Consider the following 25,285-nt stretch of genomic DNA (forward strand, 5'->3'; position numbering starts at 1 on the left):
CACATTTGCTATGATGTAGTGTCTCTGTTGTTGGTACAATGTCAGTTGCAGTTTCTGCCTCGCAGTCTGTCCCGTTATTTAAGCAAACCGCCGTCATGCTGCTGACTCTTTAGAATAACATCTTGAAAATTGAACATGAAAAATTTATTTGTGTATTGGAGGTGACATGTCATCGTAAAACGCGTTCAACATTAATTCGGGGACATGATATTGCTACGTCAATAACAGAAGCAACACTCTGCTTGCTACGTGGGGATGCTGGCACCAGTTCACCACCCCCATCAGTGCCGATTGCACACTTCACTCTCAAGTCTCCTCCCTCTTGTGTGTGTTTTCGATGTTACCTACACTGCAAATGGAACTGAGAATGTTAAGAAGCACCTGGCTGTTGAGGATGGCTGTTTAAGATGCAGATTGAGGGTGACGGGATTCGACTTCACTTGTCACTTACTGTTGTATGATGGTGGGGGCGGGGGAAGCGAGCCCTTGTGTGTTGGGTACCTCCGTGCTTGGTCCCTTCGGTTTGGAGGATTCCACAGATAGATGAACATGGAGACTGGCTGAGGAATTGGAGTTACACGAGCTGATCAGGATTTTCTTTTCTTTTCTTTTTGTTTTCGCTTTACTTTTCATGATGGCTGCCTATAAGCTACAAAGACTCCTCCAGTGGAATGATGATTTTCATGGTATAATGTCCTTTTTAATCTGTTCTCTGTGTATGTTTCGGCAATGCTGGCTGTTGTACCCGCACTGATTAGCGACCAGATTTAAATGATTAAATGCTCTAGAAATGTGACAGAATTTTGCAAAGTGTCTCATTCCGTTTCTTTTGTTTTGTTTTTGTGTTTTTGCAGGTTCTGAACACACAGCATCTATAGTTTCAGACTGCACTTACTTGCAGCAGCTTGTAAGACAGTGAGAACGAGGCTGCCAAAGGCTGCTGGTGCCAAGCTGTCAGATGATGCATAAAATCAGGCCACTGGTGGTGTTCCTGTGCTTCCTACTATGTGCTGACGCTGAGGGTAAGTCCAGTTCGAGCATCAGAATGACCTAATTTTGCAGGGTCATCTGTTATCTCCTTCTCCCTCCCCTGCTCAGGCCCGTGCAGAACCTCATCATAAACTTATCCAAAGGTTCTTCGAACAGAAGGTCTGCAGGGACATTTGCGCCTATCTTTAGATCTCGCTGCCATTTTTTTTCTTTGCACAGTTGGACGTTGAGTCTGCATCAGAAATCTGACTACTGTGCATATTTTCATTGTTTCTCGTCATAAGCTCGTATGCTTTCAGTTTCCGCTGTGTGCATGAAACTGCTGGCTATGATACCGTCCTGTTATAGGATGGTATGATATCTAATAATATCATACAATGCAGCATGAATATTGGGGGCAAATTTCACACCTTAATTTGGTAATTTTTTATAAATGCAATAAACCCAGGGCTATTCCATTCATAGAATCGCAGAATGGTTACAGCACAGAAGGAGGCCATTCGGCCCGTCGAACCCCTGCCGGCTCTCTGCAAGAGCACTTCAGCTAGTTCTACTCTCCCGCTCTTTCCCTGTAGCCCTGCAATTTTTTTCCTTCATGTACATACCCAATTCCCTTTTGAAAGCCAGGATTGAGTCTGCCTGCACCACCCTTTCAGTCAGTGCAATCCAGATCCTTATCACTCGCTGCGTAAAAGATGTTTTTTGCCTCGTGGCGCCTTTGGTTCTTCTGCCAAGCATCTTAAATCTGTGTCCTCTGGTTCTCGACTCTTCCGCCAATGGGAAAAGTTTCTCTCTATCTACTCTGTCCTGATCCCTCATGATTTTGAACACCTCCATCAAATCTCCTCTCAACCTTTTCTGCTCTAAGGAGAACAGGCCCAGTCTATCCACCTAACTGAAGTGTGCAATATGTTTTAATTAATTACATGGACTTTAATGTTTACAAATCTATAAAAGATTCAAATATTTAGATCTATCTTTCTCAAAAACCTTGCTTGGGATGAATTCTCCTTGCAGAATGAGACCCAGGTTGGCAGTGACTTTGGATGATTTGTCCTCGGATTCTGTATTCCGACCTGTTGCCAATCTTTTCTGTGGATTGACGGCTTGCAGTTGGAGTCAATAATTTTACCTGAGTGCGTGCAGTCTTTACTTACAGCAGTGTGAAATTTCACCGTGAAAGACTGCAAAAAATAACATAAAATAATAGGAATAAAGACTTGTTTTGCTGTAACTTGGAAGCAGCTTCTGTCATTGTGTTAGTAAATGCAGTACCATATTTTAAGACTCGGTTTTTGTTTTGTGATCTGTCCTCCTTTGTCCTTTTATTTTGTTGCTAATGTGAGAAACTAAGGATTAACATTGTGGCTGTTGTTCGCATGACGGTCCTAACTCCACCACCCTGGCATTGGCTCTTGAGTGAACAGCAGGTTGCTGCAGCTCAGCAGAATTGCTGTTTTCCTTCTGACTGTCATAAAAGGGAAGATGAAATTGAAGGCTGCAGAACCCCGAGACTGCGGCATCAGCCGTCAAAACCAATATAACCTAAAATTAATACCTACTTACCGTTTGTTGGAAATGGTTAGCCAAAAACCTGCTGAAGAAGCTTTCTCTGTATGGGCGCACAGTGCAGTAACCATATGCACTTTGCATTGCGATGCATTCACTGGTCTGTGGGGCCATCTGCACTCCCATTGCCACAGATTTTCTGCCAAGAGTGCTGCTCTTAGTATAATAGCCCAGCGCTAATTGCAAGCTTCAAAAAATGTCTCTTCATTTTAAGTCTTCCAGCCTTGCTTATACCTTTAATAAAAGCATTTAACCTTGCCAAGAAACATTTCCAACAATAGAAAAAGGGGGTAAAGGGTTAATTCATAAACATGAAACTGATTACTTGAGATTACACCTTGACCTTTGCAGTTGATATTAAGGATATCTATTTTGTAATATCGCTATTTAAAATCTGCTGTGATTTATTTGTTTATCAGAAAATAATCCAATATGTAATATGTTGGGCCCCAGTAGAGGTCAACTGATGACGTGACTACATTATAACCGTGAGAAGTGACTGCTGTTCTCTAAAGGGTCACTGAGCATGAATGTGTTCTTGTTGCAACTCATTTGATGGTGAGAATACATCCCAACATGCCCAGCACACGCTGTTTGTTATGGGATGGAAAAAGGAGGGTCACAGAAAGGAAGGGAGGAGCTTTGATTGTCATCCTGGTCTCAGCCGTTGTGTTGTTGAATTTTTCCTCTGCTGTAATGTTATCCTTTGGCCCCTTCCTGAAATCTTGCTGCCGTGCTGTCCACCTCTGTCGTTAGTTTGGCAAAAACAGCGTGTGCAGTGTATACGTGAGTCCATTACTGCTTAAGGCAATACCTATGCATTCACATTGATGCACAGTATTCTGGATGAAAGCTCTGCTGTGACTTATTTCATTTTGTCAGATCTTTTGCTTATTTGTGCTGATTCCATTTCTTCGAAGTGGGCTGGAGGTGACTGAAAGACCCTTTTAGCTCAAGACCAGGGTGCCGCTTGTGCTAATAACAGTAAAAAAGCTTGTTTCCATTTCTTGTGAAAACAAGCCTGTTAAGCATCAGAATGTCTGTTTAGGAGGAAGGAAAATTGTTCCTATTTTTCTGCTTGCGCTGGTGTTGTGGATTGAGTAATTGAATTGAGCATAGCCAAAGGCATGTACACCTCCGACTAAATAGAACTGCAGAGGTGACTCTGGAATAACAGCAGTAATGCATTGGGCAGGCTTGGCATTAACAGGACCCAGTTTTGGAGCGAGTCTTAATCAAAGCACAGTGCTTCTCATCCTCAACACTCATAGCAGAAAGTCTCTGGCAGCAGTTGATGGCGTCAACCCTCCCCTTGTAAAATAACTCTCCATTTGGAACAATATTTGGAAATATTTCAGATATCAATGGTAAACAGCTTTAAATAAAACAGTAGTTCATTCATAGAGCCTGATTAGAATGAAAACCGATGCATTTGTCGAGATTCCAGCTCTCCATTAAGTTCCTATGTGCTGTTCTAATCCAGTTGTGTCTTCGATTGACGTCACTGCAGCAGAGAACCCACCGCTCAAAGTAAAAAAACAAATTTCAGTTTCTGATCCAGTTGGAACATTCTCCACCCAGATGCATAGGTGTTGCTTCACTACATCATTGCATAGTGATGATAAAAGGAGCAATGATCTTGGAAGCATCTTCCTGAAATAGGGCTTTAGAAGACAAGCTGATGGCCTAAATGTTCTGAGTGTGAGCCAGCGATGAGGGACTCCGCTTGCCACTAACATATTTGAAAAGAACAATGTTGGTAATGTGCCTGCCATTTTCTGAGATGCACTGACAGTGGATAGTGGGTAGTGGGTAGCACACTTGCCTCTGAGTCAGAAGGTTGTGGGTTCAAGTTCCACTCCAGGGACTTGAGCACATAAATCTAAGCTGACATTTGCAGTGCCGGGCTGAGGGAGTGCTGCACTGTCGGAGGTGCTGTGTTTCGGATGAGAGGTTAAAGCGAGGCCAGGTTTGCCCCCTCAGGTGAACATAAAAGATCCCATGGCATTATTTCGAAGAAGAGCAGGAGAGTTATCCCTGGTGTCCTAGCCAATATTTATCTCTCAATCAACATAACAAAAAACAATTATCTGGTCATTATCACATTGCTGTTTGTGGGAGTTGGCTGTGGCAAGTTGGCTGTCGTGTTTCCCACATTACAACAGTGACTATACTCCAAAAGTACTTTATTGGCTGTAAAGTGCTTTGAGACAACTTGAGGTCATGAAAGGTGCTATATAAATGCAAGTCTTTCTTTCTTTTATTTTCTGAAAGTCACTGACAGTAGACGAGGTTGCTTGTCGCCAGCGCATGTTCTGAACATGTTGCTGGTCAAATGAAGCTGAGTAAGATTGTAAACAATTGACTTCTCAAACCCTGGCTGGTTTGGGTGGACGTATGGACCAGAGTTTGCTTTTCACCAGGTTGTTGGATGAGGAACGCCAAGAGCAATCCACTGAGTGGGAGTTACCAATGTTCAGGAATGCTGGATATCATTGCGGTCTAAATCGCCGGTCTGCAAGTTTACATCAATAGCATATACTACTCAATCACTCATACCCTTCAATTGTTTTCTCTGCCTATTTAGTTCCCTCTTAAATTTACCTGTGCCATCTGCTTCGCTGTTTTTCTGGGCAGTCTGTTCCCTCTTTGTAAATGTAAACTTACTGTTCACCTTTTCCCTTTGGACCTAGAGTCTGTGCCTCTTTGTAGTAGAGTTTATGACAAGTCAAACATATTAGTAGCATTCAATTTATCTGTGCCCCTTAGAAACTTGAATACCTGTACCTCAATAAGATCTCCACTCTTCTTTTCTCAGTGTAAACCTTCTCAGTTTCCATTGGCCTCCCTTATTGCTCAGGTGCCAGATCCAAAGTGACAATTTAGTTGCTTCCTGCTGTATTCTCTCCGGTGTCCCCACTGTAGCACCACAACCAGAATTGTGCACAATAATCCAGGTAAGGCCCAACCAATGAATTGCACAAGCTCATTATCACTTCCTGGATTTTATGCTCCACAACTCTGGCTTTTCACCCAAACATCTTGTTTGTTGTCGCCACTGCTATCTCACATTGGACTGATGGTTATATTGAGTTATCTGAGTGCTCTGAGTCCTTCCCATGTTATTTCCTGTAACCAATGCTTATTTCATTCATATTGTTTTCAACACCACTTTGGGACATTTGTGACAAATGTGACATAATACTTTATCCTACAATTTCTTTTCTTCCTCCCCCTGTAACTCTATAAAATACTATAGCCGAACTATCTTTCTTTCTTTACTTTTTTTATTTCCTTCCTCTATTGCCCTTAGCCCCCACCACCTTATTTCACAAGGTTATCTTTCTATTTTCTTTTAAAAGAAATAGATGTTGCATTTGCTTCATGTGGGTGATTCCGTAAGGACACTGTACTTGTACAAATATCACCAATTTCATTAGTTACTTCCTAAAATACTTCAGCATTAGACGAAATGTGAATTGGATTGATGTTTTCCCAGTCTGTTGTTTTGGAGAGAGTGCTTCCATTACGCTTCCATGCCAATACTCTTGCAGACAAGCAGGGAGGCACTCAGGTCCAGAGATGGAATAGACTTTCAGAGAGAGTTGCAGAGGAAAAAACCATTGGAATCCTTTGAGAAAAATAAGTTGCTGCTACAGGGATCTTTCAGGATGGATGAACTGTGCGATGGGCTGAATGGCTGTCCCCATCCACATTTATGCTGTGACTAAAAGGGATTTGTTGAGTGTTTTTTTAAATTATTTTTCTTTTTGGAAAGGTTGACTGTCTTACTTAATTATATATAATCTTTGCGTTGGTTGCATTGTCCTCCTAATCCTATGATCCTTTCTGTTTGGGTATTTATTTTGATTAAATGTGACGGCTGTCAAAAATGATGACACATGAGACTTTGACATTTTAAAATTTACATTGGGAGTTCCTATTGAGGTGACAAGTGTATACGGCACATATACTCATCAAGCACAGTGCACATACATCTTGGTTTTAATACATTGCAGATTTGTGAACACTTTTCATTGAACTAGTATGTCAATGTCAATTCTTCGATTGGGGATAGTCTGTTGTATTCTTGTGCTGCGTTTCAAGAGCATGAACATACGCAAATGAGGGCCTATGAAGTCATCTGAAACATAAGACAGGATTGGTAATTCTGGAAATCTCAGCGGGTCAGGCAGCATCTGTGGAGAGAAAAACAGAGTTAATGTTTCAGGTCGATGACCCTTCGTCAGACCCGCTGAGATTTCCAGCATTTTCTGTTGTTATTTCAGATTCCAGCATCCACAGTATTTTGCTTTTGTACAGGATGGTAATTGATAGCTCTGGAAATTAAACCCATTCAGCATTGTATTTGAATCAGGGCCGTTCAGCCACTCAGGTAGCAAGATTCCAAGCAATCCTGCAACTGTCGACTTGTCAATTTCATGTTGCATCATGACTTTCAAGTGCCTTGGTTCAAAGTCAGTTTGAATCAGTTGGGGCTGGTCACCATCTTCAGCTTCCTGGGGTAGCTCATTTACCTGAGAGTGCACTGCTGGGTGGCAGGATGCTGCTGGGAAAGCTAATGATGATCTGGTGAATCCCTGCCATGCATTGCTCCTTCAGCAAGGAGCTCAGTGCTCATTAGCAGTACATAATCAGTAATGCAGTTGCACTTTGAAAATCTTTCCCTAGTTATTCCCCGTAAGAACAGTATTTAAAAAGTAATAAGATTAACTTTATTTTATGTTTTATTAAAACAAAACAAATCTTCCTATCAGCAGTCAAAAACCTGTTTTTGAATGTAGTATATAAATCAAGTAGCATTTTTTTGACAATCTTTATTGGCAACAGGGTGAGGAAGAGTCTTTTTACATATTATTCTAAATACACATCTTCAGATTATGTACAACTTTAATACAATGAACATTTAGTTACCCTGTCCCTAACTGCACATTTTTGATTTTGTGAAAACCTTTGGCAATTAAACTGGGAGTTAAGCCTGTCAGAATTTTTTTTCATAATTCTTTTCGGTCTCTCTGCTAATGCGAGCAAAATCTGGCACTAGTACGTGTACATCTGCCATTTCCTGATGCCCGAAAATATTTCTGGACATCCTGTCCCTTAAATGACTATCTAATCTTTAAAACTCCAGTTCTTTACATACTGAGTGATAAATGACAGCAAGCTCCTGCTTGCTGTCATTTAACTACATTTTCTATTTTCCTCATGCTCCTTCCAAAAGAACATAAGAAATAGGAGCAGGAGTAGACCATTTGGCTCCTCGAGCCTGCTCCACCATTCAATAAGATCATGGCTGATCTGATCTTGGCCTCAACTCCACTTTCCTGCCCACTCCCCATAACCCTTGACTCCCTTATCATTCAAAAATCTGTCAATCTCCACCTTAAATATATTCAATGACCCAGCCACCACAGTTCTCTGGGATAGAGAATTCCAAAGGTTCATGACCCTCTGAGAGAAAAAATTCCTCCTCATTTCCATTTTAAATGGGCAACCCCATATTCTGGAACTATGCTCCCTAGTTTCCCCATGAGGGGAAACATCCTCTCTGCATCTACCCTGTCAAGGCTCCTCAGAATCTTATACATTTCAATAAGATACCCTCTCATTCTTCTAAACGTTAATGAATATAGGCCCAACCTGCTCAACCTTTCTTCATAAGACAACCCCTTCATCTCAAGAATCAACCTCGTGAATCTTCTCTGAACCTTCCAATAGTCACTTTTATATGAATTTTCTGTATCTTCAAAATAATTCTCATCATCATTATCATCATAGACAGCACCTCAGAATCGAGGAAGACTTGCTTCCACTCTTAGAATAAGTCCTTAGGTGATTAAACAGTCCAATATGAGACCCACAGTCCCTGTCACAGGTGGGACAGACAATCGTTGAGGGTAAGGGAGGGTGGGACAGGTTTGCCGCACGTTCTTTCCGTTGCCTGCGCTTGTTTTCTGCATGCACTCGGGGATGAGACTCGAGGCGTTCAGTGCCCTCCCGGATGCACTTACTCCACTTAGGGCGGTCTTTGGCCAGGGACTCCTAGTGTCGGTGGGGATGTTGCACTTTATCAGGGAGGCTTTGAGCGTGTCCTTGTAACGTTTCCTCTGTCCACCTTTGGCTCGTTTGCCATGAAGGAGTTCCGAGTAGAGTGCTTGCTTTGGGAGTCTCGTGTCTGGCATGTGGACAATGTGGCCTGCCCAGCGGAGTTGATCAAGTGTGGTCAGTGCTTCAATGCTGGGGATGTTGGCCTGGACAAGGACACTAATGTTGATGCGTCTGTCCTCCCAGGAGATTTGTAGGATCTTGCGCAGGCATTGTTGGTGGTATTTCTCCAGCGACTTGAGGTGTCTCCTGTACATGCTCCATGTCTCTGAATCATAAAGGAGGGCGGGTATTACTACAGCCCTGCAGACCATGAGCTTGGTGGTAGATTTGAGGGCCTAGTCTTCGAACACTCTTTTCCTCAGGTGGCCGAAGGCTGCGCTGGTGCACTGGAGGCAGCATTGAATCTCTTCATTAATGTCTGCTTTTGTTGATAAAAGGCTCCTGAGGTATGGGAAATGGTCCACGTTGTCTGGGGCCGTGCCGTGGATCTTGATGACTGGTGGTCAGTGCTGTGCGGCGAGGACAAGCTGGTGGAGGACCTTTTGTTTTACGGATGTCTAGCATAAGGCCCATGCTTTCGTGCGCCTCAGTAAATACGTCGACTATGTCCTTGCATTCAGCCTCTGTATGTGCGCAGATGCAGGCGTCGTCCGCATACTGTAGCTCGAAGACAGAGGTTGGAGTGGTCTTGGACCTGGCCTGGAGACGGTGAAGGTTGAACAGCTTCCCTCTGGTTCTGTCGTTTAGTTCCACTCCAGCGGGGAGCTTGTTGACTGTGAGGTGGAGTATGGCAGCGAGGAAGATTGAGAAGAGGGTTGGGGTGATGACACAGCCATGTTTGACCCTGGTCTGAACGTGGATTGGGCTGTAATGGATCCGTTGGTCAGGCTCACGGCCTGCATGTCATCGTGGAGCAGGCGGAGGATGTTGACGAATTTTTGGGGCCATCCAAAACTGAGGCCGCTCCATAGAAACCCTCACGGTTGACAGTGTCAAAGGCCTTTGTAAGGTCGAAGAAGGCCATGTATAATGGCTGGTGCTGCTCCCTGCATTTTTCCTGCAGCTGTCGCACTGCAAAGATCATGTCCGTTGTGCCCCGTAGGGGACGAAATCCGCACTGTGACTCCGGGAGGAGCTCCTCGGCCACAGGGAGAAGACGGTTGAGGAGGACTCTCGCGACAACTTTCCCAGTGGCTGATAGCAGGGAGATTCCTCTGTAGTTGCCGCAGTCAGACGTGCCCCTTTTTAAAGATGGTCCCAATCACTGCATCTCTGAGATCTCCCGGCATGCTCTCCTCCCTCCAGATGAGAGAGATGAGGTCATGTATCCACGCCAACAGTGTCTCTCCGCCATACTTTAATGCCTCAGCAGGGATTCCATCCGCTCCTGTAGCATTGTTGTTCTTGAGCTGTTTTATGGCTTTTCCTGCCTCGTGCAACGTTGGGGCTTCACTGAGGTGGTGGCGGGTCACATACTGCGGGATGGAGTCGAGAACACGCGAGTCAAAGGCAGAATCTCGATTGAGGAGATATTCGAAGTGCTCCTTCTAGCGGGCCCTGACTGACTCGGTGTCCTTGATGAGTGTTTCCCTGTTCTTGGCCAGCAGTGGGGTGGGGCCTTGGGAGTTTGGACCGTTGGTGGCCTTGACTGCGATGAAGAATCCTTGCACATCATGGCTGTCGGCCAGTTGTATCTCCTGTGCTTTCTCCATCCATCCACCACCTGTTCTTTAGTTCCCGGGTTTTTTATTGGGGTTCTAAAAGTATTCCTCACAACTGCAATAAAGTGACTTTTTTTGAAGTCAGTTTTGGAATACAAAATCAATCCAGTTGTACTTTTTGTTTTGCTTTAACCCCATGCTGGAAGAACAGCCAGTTGTTCTCCAAGGGATGTACTGGAGAACAAGAGCAGCAACAGCCATAACACAGTCTACGGCAGCAAGATCCAACACATTCTGTTCTGGTCTCAAACTCTCCTCCCACTGCATTTCACTACTGTAATGTGCTGTTTGGCAGGCTCCCAACTAACATATGATAAAGATCGTAGAGCAAGGTAGCTGCAATTTTGTATTTGCAAAACGGATTTCAAGAAATGCAGTTATTCTCAGTTACTTTTTGTTTGCTTACACTCCCTGAGCTGCAGCAGCACAATTGCACTGACTCATAGAATCATAGAAATTTACAGCACAGAAGGAGGCCATTTCGGCCCATCGTGTCTGTTATGTATGAATAAAAAGTCTGACTGGATACTGTGAGCTCAAAGTAAAGTGTGACAGTCTTTTATTGCAGGTCTCCAGAGTGCCTCTCCAGCCTGTGAGGCCTCCTTAAGTACCTGTGCTCCCAAGGGATTTTGGGATCCCTTGGCACGCCATGGGATGAGCCCTCTGGTGGCTGTACAAGGTATATACAAGTTTACTTACATAACAACACTCCCTCCCCAAGGTCAACAGTGTACTATTTACAAGGTGAGACGATCTGGGGCCTTTCTTTCCCTGGTTGATCGTCTCGGTGCAAATGCTGGTTTTGGTGAATCGTTTGTTGGGCCCAGTCTGCTGTGCAGCTGGCCTTGCTGAGCTGCCTGGTGTGATGAGTCCTGCTGGGCTGCTGCGGGTGATGAGTTTTGCTTCGTGGCCAACCGCGGTGTCGATTGCCCTGGTGTGTATGTTGGGGGGGGGGGGGGGGTCAAAGAAGGTAGGGTCCAAAGTGGGTTGCTCGGGATAGTCCGTGAATCTGAGTTTGATTTGGTCCAAGTGTTTCTGGTGAATGAGTCCATTTGAAAGTTTGACCCGAAACACCCTGTTCCCCTCTTTGGCCAAAATGGTGCCGGGAAGCCACTTGGGACCTTGTCCATTATTCAATGCAAATACAGGATCATTGATTTCAATTTCGCGTGACACATTTGCGCTGTCATGATGTACACTTTGCTGAAGCCGCCTGCTCTCTACTTGTTCATCTAGATCAGGGTGAACTAATGAGAGCCTTGTTTTAAGTGCCCTTTTCATGAGCAGTTCAGCAGGTGGAATCCCATTGAGCAAGTCGGGTCTCGTGCGGTAGCTAAGCAGGACTTGGGATAGGCGAGTCTGCTGTGAGCCTTCAGTTACCCTCTTCAAACCTTGCTTGATGGTTTGCACTGCTCTCTCTGCCTGACCATTGGATGCTGGTTTGAATGGGGCAGATGTAACATGTTTAATCCCATTACGGGTCATGAACTCTTTGAACTCGGCACTGGTAAAACATGGCCTGTTGTCGCTCACAAGAACATCAGGTAGTCCGTGCATGGCAAACATGGCCCGCAGGCTTTCAGTGGTGGCAGCTGACGTGCTTGCCGATATTATCTCACATTCAATCCATTTGGAGTACGCATCTACAACTACAAGGAACATTTTATCAAAAACGGGCCTGCATGGTCGACATGGACCCTGGACCACGGTTTGGAGGGCCAAGACCATAAACTTAGTGGCGCCTCCCTGGGTGCATTGCTTAACTGCGAGCATGTGTTACATCTGTGCACGCAAGACTCTAAGTCCGCATCGATACCGGGCCACCACACGTGGGGTCTGACTATCGCTTTCATCATTACGATGCCTGGATGGGTACTTTCGATGGAGATCACTGATGAAAGTGTCTCTGCCCTTCTTGGGGACCACTACCCAATTGCCCCACAGAAGGCAGTCTGCCTGTAAAGACATTTCACCTTTGCGCCACTGGTACGGCTTTATCTCTTCCTGCATTTCCACTGGGACACTAGACCAGCTCCCGTGAAGCACACAATTTTTTACTCGGGACAGTAAGGGGTCCTGGCTCGTCCAGGTTCTAATCTGTCGGGCTGTGATGAGTGATTGCTCACTCGAATGCTTCCATAACCATCACTAAATCTGCGGGCTGTGCCATTTCCACCCCCGTGACGGGCAACGGCAGCCTACTGAGAACATCGGCACAGTTTTCTGCGCCTGGCCTGTGGCGGATGGCGTAGTTGTATGCGGACAATGTGAGCGCCCATCTCTGGATGCGGGCCGATGCGTTGGTATTTATCCTTTTACTCTCGGAAAACAGGGATATTAATGGCTTATGGTCAGTTTCCAATTCAAATTTTAGCCCAAACAGATATTGATGCATTTTCTTTACCCCATAGACACACGCTAACGCTTCTTTTTCAATCATGCTGTAGGTTCTCTCAGCCTTAGGCAGACTTCTGGATGCATAAGCAACCGGTTGCAATTTCCCAGAATCATTAGCTTTTTGCAATACACACCTGATCCCGTACGACGACGCATCACATGCTAGTACCAAACTCTTACATGGATTATACAACACAAGCAATTTGTTTGAGAATAACAATTTTCTAGCTTTTACAAAGGCATTTTCTTGGCTTTTGCCCCAAACCCATTCATCTCCTTTACACAGTAAGGCATGCAGTGGTTCTAACAGTGTGCTGAGACCCGGTAAGAAGTTACCAAAGTAGTTCAGGAGTCCTAGAAATGACCGCAGCTCTGTCACGTTCTGTGGCCTCGGTGCGTTCTCGATTGCCTCCGTCTTCGAATCGGTGGGCCTGATGCCGTCCGCCGCAATTCTTCTCCCCAGGAATTCCACTTCAGGCGCCAGGAAAATGCACTTCGAGTGTTTCAACCTGAGCCCCACGCGGTTGAGTCGACTAACAACCTCCTCCAGGTTCTGCAGATGCTCAACTTTGTCCCGACCTGTAACCAAGATGTCGTCCTGGAAGACCACCGTGCGCTTTCAATGTTTCTCTGGAATATCGCTGCAGCTGATCGAATTCCAAACGGGCATCTGTTATAAGCGAAGAGACCTTTGTGCGTGTTGATGCAGGTGAGGCCCTTCGATGATTCCTCCAGCTCCTGCGTCATGTAGGCCGAGGTCAAGTCCAGCTTCGTGACCGTCTTTCCTCCGCCAGCGTAGCAAAAAGGTAATCAGCCTTTGGTAGTGGGTATTGATCCTACAGGGAGAAACGATTGATAGTTATTTTGTAATCACCACAGATTCTGACGGTGCCGTCTCCTTTGAGGACAGGAACAAGCGGACTGGCCCACTCGTTGAATTCGATCGGCGAAATGATGCCTCTCTTTGCAGCCGGTCTAGCTCGATCTCTACCCTTTCTCTCATCATGTATGGTATTGCTCTCTCGCCTTGTGAAGGGTGGGTCGCGCCCCCGGTATTAGGTGGATCTGCACTTTTGCTCCTTGGAACTTCCCGATGCCTGGTTTGAAGAGAGAAGGGAACTTGTTTAAGACCTGGGCACATGGAGCACTCGGACGTCATCCCATTTCCAGTATTTCTTTCCCAGCCAGCTCCTGTCGAGCAGCGTGGGACCATCGCCCGATACCACCCAGAGTGGTAGCTTGTGCACCATTCCATCGTAGGAGACCTTTACAGTAGCGCTGCCGATTACGGGAATCAGTTCCTTTGTGTAAGTTCTCAGTTTCGTGCGAATGGGAGTCAAGACTGGCCTTGAGACCTTTCTGCACCACAATTTTTCGCAAGTCTTTTTGCTCATAATGGACTGGCTCGCGCCTGTGTCCAGCTCCATTGACACCGGGAGTCCATTTAGTTCAACCTTCAGCATTATTGGGGGACACTTTGTGATAAATGTGTGCACCCCATATACCTCTGCCTCCTCGGTCTGAGGCTCTGGTTCATCATGATCTGCCGTGGATCTGTCCTCCTCTGCAACATGGTGGTTTGCAGCTCGCCTGCACATACGTTGGAGGTGTCCCATTGTTCCACAGCCCTTACAAACGTACCCTTTGAAGCGGTATGAATGGAAACGATGATCACCCCCGCAGTGCCAACAAGGTGTTAATGGCCTTGCATTCATCACCCTTGATGGTGGGCTCTGAGACATCTGCAGACCTGCAGCTGCAGGCATGTGGGGCCTGCCCTGTACGTTGCGATTTGAAAACAGCATCACTTTGTTCACAGTACTTGAAGCAGCACTTGTGTGCTGAGAGATTTTCTTAGTATTGTCACTGGTGGCAATGAATGCCTGGGCTATCGCAATGGCCTTACTCAAGGTTGGAGTCTCGACAGTCAAAAGTTTGCTAAGTATCACTTCATGATCAATACCAAGTCCGAAAAAGTCTCTGAGCATGTGCTCCAAATGTCCTTCAAATTCGCAATGTCCTGCAAGACGTCTTAGCTCGGCGACATAACTCACCACTTCCTGGCCTTCAGACCTTTTGTAGGTGTAGAACCGGTACCTCGCCATCAGAACGCTTTCCTTCGGGTCCAGAATCACCCTTCGTTTGGCAGCGTTCGCTTCTCCTTCCAGCTCGTTGGCCACGAAGTATTGGTCGATTCCCTCTACAAAGATTTCCTAATCATCTCCCTCCGAGAATTTCTCCAGGTTGCCCACTGTTCTATGCATCGTTGGGTTCGTCATCTGTATCTCGTCGCCAGTTATTATGTATGAATAAAGAGTCTGACTGGATACTGTGAGCTCAAAGTAAAGTGTGACCGTAGTCTTTTGCATGTCTCCAGAGTGCCTCTCCAGCCTGTGAGGCCTCCTTAAGTACCTGTGCTTCCAAGGGATTGTGGGATTTCTTGGGACTCCAGGGGATGAGCCCTCTGGTGGCTGTACAAGATATATACAAGTTTACATATATAACAGTGTCCGCACCGGCCACCAAAGAGCTATCCAGCCTAATCTCACTTTCCAGCTCTTGGTCCATAGGCCTGTAGGTTACGGCACTTCAAGTGCACATCCAAAGTACTTTTTAAATGGGGTGAGGGTTTCTGCTTCTACCACCCTTTCAGGCAGTGAGTTCCACCACTCTCTGGGTGAAGAAATTTCCTCTCAAATCCCCTCTAAACCTCCTACCAATTACTTTAAATCTATGCCCCCTGGTTGTTGACCCCTCTGCTAATGGAAATAGGTCCGTCCTAATCCAATCTATCTCGGCCCCTCATAATTTTATGCACCTCAATAAGGTCTCCTCTCAACCTCCTCTATTCCAAATAAAGGAGCTACCTAACACGCTGAAGTGTGCTGAGCTGTTTCATTGCATACCTATTAAATTGACTCACGCACTTTTATTTTAATGTTTTCTGTGAAGGACATTCCTTGAAAAGGCAGCATTATTTAATCTGAATACTCATCTCTTCGTGTGAAGGAGATTTGGTGTGATTTGATGCGCCGTGATGTTGTGAATGGGACAGATGAGGAAAGTTGGCGAAGAATCACTTGTTACACATTTAAGCATAGGCATCAGCACCAGTACTCATCAAATAATTAATGTAATTGCTCAAGCTAATTACGACAATAAAATTAAACATGCCCTACCATTAGTCAATTGATCCAGAAATTTGCTGTTTAACAATGTGTCAATGCCCACTTTGAGAGAGTGCTTTGCCTAATTTATAGAAACATTTACCCAATTCGTTTCATTAAATATATTTTAGATACATTTTCGAACCAAAACATTGAAGACTCATTGAGAAGTCAATCAAAAATAAATCACAGAGTGGGCCAAAATTCCTCCTTTTCATAGTTATGCCAAAAAATGGATCCTGTTTTTAAAAAAAAATCTATTTGCATTTTGTACACATGTCGTTTTTTTGGCAAAATTGTCGACTGGAGGAATTTCAACAACAAAATCAACAAGGGATTTGGGGGAATTCAACTCCAGTTAATTTATGTTGATTTTTGTTGTTGTCTCGAAAGTGATATATGTGCAGCAAAACCTCCATTGTTTCGTGGAGCGCAGTGCGCCACACTTGAGGCAGGCGTATCACCCTCTGCAGTTCACTGTAAAAGAAAATTGTTGTGCTCCGGGTGGGATTGGCAGAACAGATCTCTAATTTGCATTGGAACTCTTTTGCCATGATGCAAACCGAATGGAATCCAGGCTCAAAATATTCATTAGCATTCTGTCTTGAGGTCCATTAATATTAATGCCGTACTGTGACTTTTATACCGCTGAGATCGCAAATATAGTACAGAAATCCTGGAACAGAGTCCTCTCGTCCTGTGCTGTTGCTGATAATGGCACTTTCACCAGACCTTCCACATAGAGTGGGTCTTCGACTTCCTCTGAGAGTCAGAGCACTATCATGATGCAGAAAGTACGTGCTTGTGCATGTGGCACTTCCAGGTTTTAGAGTTAAACTGGGTCAACACAGCCGGTATAACCCAGTCAATTAAAGAAAGTCAGCCAAAGCAATCGGAATCATACCTGGCATATTGTCAGTAGAGATAGCTTTGTGCAAGAGATCTCATCTCCAGCATCTTGGATGTTCGAATCCATCCACCCAAGGACTCAATCAAGTTTGATGATAGCTTTTAATCAATTCGCCAGACGAGTATCCCCCTGTTGCCCAAAGGCAACTGATGCAGATCAAAATACATTTCTGTTGCTGTCAGAAGTGTTGACATTGGTAAAATTGGAGGGATGAGATATGTGATCAGTGTGAGTGATGTAGATTGAAAACCCATTTAGACCTGTGGAGATGTGCTTATTTTTCACTGACATAAGAACATACGAAATAGGAGCAGGAGTAGGCCATTCAATAAGATCATGGCTGATTTGATCTTGCCCTCAATTCGACTCTCCTGCCCGCTCCCCATAACCCTCGACTCCCCTGTAGTTCAAAAATCTGTCTATCTCCAATCTGAATTCCAAAGATTCAACACCCTCGGAGAGAAGAAATTCTTCCTCATCTGCGTTTTAAATGTGTGACCCCTTATTCTGAAACTATGCCCCCAGTTCTAGATTCCCTCGTGAGGGGAAACATCCTCTCAGCCTCTACCCAGACAAGCCTCCTCAGAATCTTATCTCCTGATTTATCCTTTAATCTAATTTCCCAGTCCACTTTAGCCAACTCTGTCTTCATACCTTTGCAATTGCCTTTATTTAATTCAGCACAGGAGAGAGGGCACCTTTGCTTAATGAGCATTCGGTGTGCTGCAACACACATGGTACTGAGCAGAAGAGGTCGGATTTTTAAAGCGGAATGAGTGATGCTTGCTGTGTCAACAGGTAAACAGCCACCAAGCTGGCACTAGTATGCAGCTCACCGTTCGAGGGTCACTTTCCATGTCAATAAAGTCATTTATTTGTTAACAAAATGATCTTCTACATACTAATTCTGTGTTCTTGCAACCAACCTTTCAACAAGTAATGACCGCCTTGCCTCACGAATGAATAAAAAGCCAATTTTAGTCATATTTGTGAGCATTTAGTAACAAATTGGTTGAAGTTTCAGTGTTGGCGGGGTATTTTTACTGCTATTTCATGTGTTGGCCTCGAGAAGAACAGGAGATGAATTTGAAAGCTCCTTGTGTGTTTCATTTTCATTTCAATGAGGAGGAATTTCTTCTCTGAGGGTCATGAATCTTTGGAATTCTCTGCCCCAGAGACCTGTGGAGGCTGGGTCATTGAATATGTTTAAGGTGGAGGTAGACACATTTTTGAATGAAAAGGGTTATGGAGAGCGAGCAGGGAAGTGGAGTTAGGGCCAAGATCAGATCAGCCATGACAGGATTGGGAACGGGAGGTCGAGGCCTATAAAAAGGCCAGCAGCAGTCGGAGGAGCCACAGGAGCAGGAACAGAAGGTCAAGGCCTATAAAAAGGCCAGCAGCAGTCAGAGGAGTCACAGGAGCCAGCTACTGCAGGGACAAAAAGTTTTTAAAAAAAATCAAAATCGAAGTGACATCCTAGCCAAGCGGGTAATAGAAACATAAAAAATAGGTGCAGGAGTAGGCCATTCGGCCCTTCGAGCCTGCACCGCCATTCAATGAGTTCATGGCTGAACAAGCAACTTCAGTATCCCATTCCTGCTTTCTCGCCATACCCCTTGATCCCCCTAGTAGTAAGGACTACATCTAACTCCTTTTTGAATATATTTAGTGAATTGGCCTCAACAACTTTCTGTGGTAGAGAATTCCACAGGTTCACCACTCTCTGGGTGAAGAAGTTTCTCCTCATCTCGGTTCTAAATGGTTTACCCCTTATCCTTAGACTGTGACCCCTGGTTCTGGACTTCCCCAACATTGGGAACATTCTTCCTGCATCTAACCTGTCAAAACCCGTCAGAATTTTAAACGTTTCTATGAGATCCCCTCTCATTCTTCTGAAAGGGTGGAGGTTGGGGGAGGGGGAATGTATGGCCCCATGAGTGCAGCCAGTCACACCCCGTGCACTTATGGGAATGCTACTACATGGTGGAAGTATAGGGCCCTTTCTTGTTGCAGGCTGCTTTCCACAGGGAAAATGTTGAGATCACCGGTCCCGCCAAACAATGCATTGGTAACGCTTCATTTTCCTCATTTGTTCTCGGGGGACATGGGCTACACCAGCAAAGCTGCGCCTATTGCCCGTCCCTGGGTGGCCCAAGAGCCGACCACATGGCATGGACCTGGAGGCACATGTCGGCCAGACCAGGTAGAGTGTGGCAGGTTCACTTCCCTAACGTACGTTTGTGAACCACGTGCACTTTTACAACAATCTGTCAGTGATTGGCTGGTGGACTGGTGAGTATTTTTCTTCTCTTTTTCTTTTTCTTTTCAGTCGGAAACTTTTGGCATTGTTGTAAGTAGGATCTGCCAGTAAATATATGTGATCTTTATTATCGAAGGAGAACCAGTTAATTAAATTGGCTGCTTGCTGAGTAGCAGCTGGGTGTGTTGTGCTCAGGTTTAGAGTTTAGTTCTACTCGATAGTTGCGAGTGTAACTCGAGGGATGGCAGGGGAGCTCAGTCCCGTGGATTGCACATCCTGTGGCTTGTGGGAAGTCCCGGGTGCTTTGCGCAGCCAGGCGACCATGTCTCCAGCTGCACCAACTCGTGCTCCGTGTTTTGGAACTTGAGCGGCGGCTAGGGTCACTGCAGTGCATCCGTGAGACTGAGAGCAACGTGGATAGCATGTTTCTAAAGGCGGTCACCCCGCAGCTTAAGAGTGTGCAGGCAGAGAGGGAGTGGGTGACCGCCAGACAGAAGAGGACGACTAGGCAGGTAGTACAGGAGTTCCCTGAGTCCACCTCGCTCTCCAACCCGTACTCTGTTCTGAGTACCGGTGGGGGTGATGGTGGCTCTGGGGAGTGCAGCCAGAGCCAAGTTCACGGCACCAAAGGTGGCTCAGCTGCACAAGGGGGAAGAAGAATGGAAGAGCTACAATGGTAGGGGATTCAATAGTCAGGGGAGCAGACAGGCATTTTTGTGGCCGCAGACATGACTCCAGGATGGTATGTTGCCTCCCTGGTACCAGGTTCAAGGATGTCACTGAGCGGCTGCAGGGCATTCTGAGGGGAGAGGATGAACAGCCAGAGGCCGTGGTCCATCTTGGTACCAATGTGACATAGGTAGGAAGAGTGGATGAGGTCTTGCAGGCAGAATTTAAGGAGCTCGGAGAGAGATTAAAAAGCCGGATCTCTAAGCAGGACCTCTCTGGATTACTCCCAGTGCCATGAGCTAGTGAGTACAGAAATAGGAGGATAGAGCAGATGAATACGTGGCTGGAGAGATGGTGCAGGTGGGAGGGCTTTAGTTTCCGAAGGCATTGGGACTGCCTCTGGAGGAGGTGGGATCTGTACAAGCTGGACGGGTTGCACCTCAACAGAGCCGGGACCAATATCCTTGCAGGGCGCTTTGCTAGAGCTGTTGGGGAGGGTTTAAACTAGCTTGGCAGGGGGATGGGAACCTGAAAATAGATTCAGTAAGGAGAGGAGTAAAGCTAGAATTAGCAAGCAAAAATAAAGAAAATGAGTTTGAAGGAGAGAGGAAACAAACAGGAAAAAAAGGTTTTTAAAAAAAACAAACTTAAAGGCACTTTGTCTAAAATCACGTAGCATTTGTGACAAAATAGATGAGTTGACGGCACAAATTGAGACAAATGGGTATGATCTGATAGCCATTACAGAGACGAGATGACCAGGACTGGGAATTAAATATTCAGGGGTACTTGACAATCTGGAATGACAGATAGAAAGGAAAAGGAGGTGGGGTAGCTCTATTGATAAAGAATGGAATCACTGCAATAGTGAAAAACGATATTGGCTCAAATGATAAGGATGTTGAAGTAATTTGGGTGGAGATGAGGAACAATAAGGGTAAAAAGTCCCTGGTGAGCGTAGTTTATAGGCCCCCTAACAGTAGCAACCCTGTTGTTCAGAGCATAAACCAGGAAATAGTGGGGGCTTGTAAAAAGGGAACAAGGGAACAGCAATAATCATGGGTGATTTTAACCTCTATATTAATTGGACAAATCAAATTGGTTAGGGTAGCTTTGAGGAAGAGTTCATAGAGTGCATAAGGGACGGGTTCCTTGAGCAGTATGTAATGGAAACAACCAGGGGGCAGGCTATCTTAGATCTGGTCCTGTGTAATGAGACAGGATTAATAAACAATCTCCTAGTAAAGGATCCCCTTGGAATGAGTGACCATAGCATGGTTGAATTTCAAATTCAGATGGAGAATGAGAAACTTGGATTTCTAACCAGCGTACTAAGCTTAAATAAAGAAGACTATGAAGGCAGAGTTAGCTAAAGTGGACTGGGAAAATAGATTAAAGTGTAGGACGGTTGATGAACAGTGGTGTAAATTTAAGGAGATATTTCACAACTCTCAAGAAAAATATATTCCAGTGAGGAGGAAAGGGTGTAAGAGAAAAGATAGCCATCCGTGGCTAACTAAAGAAATAAAGGACGGTATCCAATTAAACACAAGAGCATACAAAGTGGCCAAAACTAGTGGGGAGCACAGAAGACTGGGAAGCTTTTAAAAGCCAGCAAAGAATGACTAAAAAAATGATTAAGAAAGGAAGATAGACTATGAAGGTAAACTTGCACAAAATATAAAAACAGGTAGCAAGAGTTTCTATAGGTATATAAAACGGAAAAGAGTGGCTGAAGTAAATGTTGGTTCCTGAGAGGACGAGACCGAGAAACTAGTAAAGGGGAACATGGAGATGGCAGAAACGCTAAAGAAGTATTTTGTATCAGTTTTTATGGTAGAGGACTCTAACAATATTCCAATAGTGGATAGTCAAGGGGGCTATAGGGGAGGATGAACTTAACACAATTACAATCACTAAGGAGGCGGTACTCGGTAAGATAATGGGACTAAAGGCAGATAAATCCCCTGGACGTGATGGCTTGCATCCGAGGATCTTAAGAGAAGTAGCGGCAGAGATTGTGGATGCATTGGTTGTAATTTAACAAAATTCCCTGGATTCTTGGGAGGTCCCAGCAGATTGGAAAACTGCAAATGTAACGCCCCTGTTTAAAAAAGGAGGCAGACAAAAAGCAGGAAACTATAGACCAGTTAGCCTAACATCTGTGGTTAGGAAAATGTTGGAGTCCATTATTAAATAAGCAGTTGCAGAACATTTGGAAAAGCAAAATTCAATCAGGCAGGGTCAGCCTGGATTTATGAAGGGGAAGTCATGTTTGACAAATTTTCTGGTGTTCTTTGAGGATGTAACAAACAGGGTAGATAAAGGGGACCATGGATGTAGTGTATTTGGACTTCCAGAAGGCACTTGACAAGGTGCCACATAAAAGGTTACTGTACAAGATAAAAGTTCACGGGGTTGGGGGTAATATATTAGCATGGATAGAGGATTGGCTAACTAACAGAAAGCAGAGAGTCGGGATAAATGGTTCATTCTCTGGTTGGCAATCAGTAACCAGTGGGGTGCCACAGGGATCAGTGCTGGGATAACTGTATACAATCTATATTAATGACTTGGAAGAGGGGACTGAGTGTAATGTAGCCAAGTTTGCTGACGATACAAAGATGGGAGGAAAAGCAATGTGTGAGGAGGATACAAAAAAGTTGCAAAAGGACATAGACAGGCTAAGTGAGTGGGCAAAAATTTGGCAGATGGAGTATAATGTTGGAAAGTGTAAGTCATGCACTTTGGCAGAAAAAAAATCAAAGAGCAAGTTATTATTTAAATGGAGAAAGATTGCAAAGTGCTGCAGTACAGCGGGACCTGGGGGTACTTGTGCATGAAACACAAAATGATAGTATGCAGGTACAGCAAGTGATCAGGAAGGCCAATGGTATCTTGGCCTTTATTGCAAAGGGGATGGAGTATAAAAGCAGGGAAGTCCTGCTACAGCTATACAAAGTATTGGTGAGGCCACACCTGGAATACTGCGTGCAGCTTTCGTTTCGATATTTACAAAATTATATACTTGCTTTGGAGGCAGTTCAGAGAAGGTTCACTCGGTTGATTCCGGGGATGAGGAAAGGTTGAGTAGGTTAGGCCTCTACTCATTGGCGTTCAGAAGAATGAGAGGTGATCTTATCGAAACATATAACATTATGAGGGGGCTTGACGAGGTGGATGCAGAGAGGATGTTTCCACTGATGGGGGAGACTAGAACTAGAGGGCATGATCTTAGAATAAGGGGCTGCCCATTTAAAACAGAGGGTTGTAAATCTGTAGAATTTGCCTCCTCGGAGAGCTGGGACATTGAATAAATTTGAGACAGAAATAGACAGTTTCTTGAGCGATAAGGGGTTATGGGGAGCGGACGGGGAAGTGGAGCTGAGTCCATGATCAGATCAGCCATGATCTTACTGAATGGCGGAGCAGGCTCGAGGATCAAAATGGCCTACTCCTGCTCCTATTTCTTATGTTCTTATTTTGATCAGCTTGTCTAATACTGCTGAAATAATACAGAAACCTTTTCATAAAAAGAAATCTTATCAAAATCATCAACAGAAGATTTAAGATTGTAGGAGGAAAGAGTTTTAAAATTAAACTAACTGAGAGATCATGCAACTTAAGCACACAAAAAGTACCTTGGAGCATGTAATTATCGGTATTTGCCTTACGTGCATGAATAAATCAAATTATTTTCACAGTTGTTCATGGAGGCAATGAGTGCTGAATCTGACCCAGCTGCAGCAGGCGTCACTGGATTGCTTTCTAATGTGCAAGTCAGTAATCGGGAACTGATGGGTTTCCAAGTACTACAGGAGCGGAAATGTGGTGGGGGGAACTGTGAGCTATCAGTGCAGGAACCATTGGCGAGATGTTAATGGATCAGAAGTGTGGTGTGTGCAGGAAAGCACTGTGGAAGGCAGACTGATCTTCCGCTTTATGTTATTGAATGGTGGAACAGGCTCGACAAGCCAGATGATCTACTCTTGCTTCTATTTCTGATGTTCTTTATCTCCTGCTGTAGGAGAGGGTTTCTCTTCTGCTTGCACTAAAATGCAAATATGGCACACTGCTTTGCACATAAAAGCTAAAGACCATTTGAAAATGCAGGGAGTCAAATGTAATGTGAATTCAGGTCATGTCCTATTACAGCACATGTAAGAGAGCTTTTACTGTTTTTTTTAGAAGCTGTTGTTTATTCTAGTAGAACTCATTGTAAGAGACATTTGCCACACCTGACATACACTATCATGTCTATATTCCATGGACTTATACTTTTAACTGTTTGGAAAAGCTGGTTGATGGAACATTGGCCCCAATTTTTCCCATCACTGTGTGTTGTTTTCTCGGCGCCCAGTGAATTTTTTGGTGCTGAAGCTCAGTTCAAAGATTTCCCAATGTCGGGGCACCGGCGTCTACCACCAGCGCCAGAATGTTTGGCTCCATACATTTTGGCGTTGCTGTACCTGTAAAATAAGGTTGTGGGCCTTTTCTGTGCATAAGGCAAACTATCTCCACCAAAAACATTTTTCACACCGGCACACATATCCTAGAAGCACCGTAGGAAAAACCCATAGCTGCAGTTAGAGAAATCTGCATTGGCCCGCTCCTATCCCCGGCCGAAGGGCCTCCCTGCCTCTTATAAATAAACTTTAAGGTAATTTAAAAAGCAAATACTAACTATATGCAGGTATAAAAAATAAATATAAACTTACCAATACTGATGCTCCTGCGATGATAAATGAATGCTGGCAAAAAAGAAAAAATCTTTACCTTTTTCCAGCGATGTTCTCACTGCCCAAGATCGTCCAAAAAGTGCAGGGAAACCTTTTAAAATCTCCAAGTTTGAAAAAGCAGCAGACAAATCGGAGTCGTCTTCCTTTGCCATCCAGTACAGCCTTCTCCCGATACCCCTCGCCGTCAACTGAAGCCGCTGCTCGCCCCCGGCCGAAAGTCTACACACACAATTATTTTTTTCTGCGCCTGCGCAATGCATTTAAAAAAAAACATTTTTTTTTGCGCATGTGCAGTTAGTTGCCGATTTTTTTTTGAGCTCATGCGCTGTGCGGTTCAGGCGCACACTGGAAGCCCCGCCCTGTGAGATCAGCTCGGGTAGCGTCGGTGCCAGAAGGTGCGCATGGTTGGAGGAGACTTAGAATTTTTACTTTCAGCGCTGAGGGGCCCAAAAAAACGGGCATCCAGGCAAGTGCCATTATTTTTTATAAGGGAAAGTTGGGCCCTTGGAGACTGCAATTAACAAAATTCAGTTTGTAATTACACAAGATACTTTAGAAATGGGGAACGGCCATTAGCCCCAACAAGCCTGTCATTAGTTGATGGGCTAACCTAACCTGTCAGCCTTCTCACTCGATCCTTCAAGCCTTGATTTCTACAGGAACATATTTAATTGACTCTGGGAGCCGTTTGCTTTATTGACCTGACTCTAACTTATTCCATGAGCTTTTGTTGG

General features: G+C 44.8%; 1 protein-coding gene across 10 annotated transcripts in view; it reads left to right on the top strand.

Annotated features, from left to right (window-relative positions):
- Positions 1-25,285, top strand: part of LOC139270224 (receptor-type tyrosine-protein phosphatase delta-like) — a 2,930,110-nt gene that overhangs the window by 2,347,865 nt on the left and 556,960 nt on the right. For all 10 annotated transcript variants that reach the window (XM_070888421.1, XM_070888423.1, XM_070888432.1 and 7 more), the window contains one exon: positions 855-1,022. In XM_070888421.1, coding sequence (XP_070744522.1) covers positions 959-1,022 — 64 coding nt within the window. In that variant the 5' untranslated portion in view covers positions 855-958. The remainder of the gene's footprint in view (positions 1-854; positions 1,023-25,285) is intronic.

The sequence above is a fragment of the Pristiophorus japonicus genome, chromosome 1, assembly GCF_044704955.1.
Source record: "Pristiophorus japonicus isolate sPriJap1 chromosome 1, sPriJap1.hap1, whole genome shotgun sequence".
Classification (NCBI taxonomy): Eukaryota; Metazoa; Chordata; class Chondrichthyes; family Pristiophoridae; genus Pristiophorus; species Pristiophorus japonicus.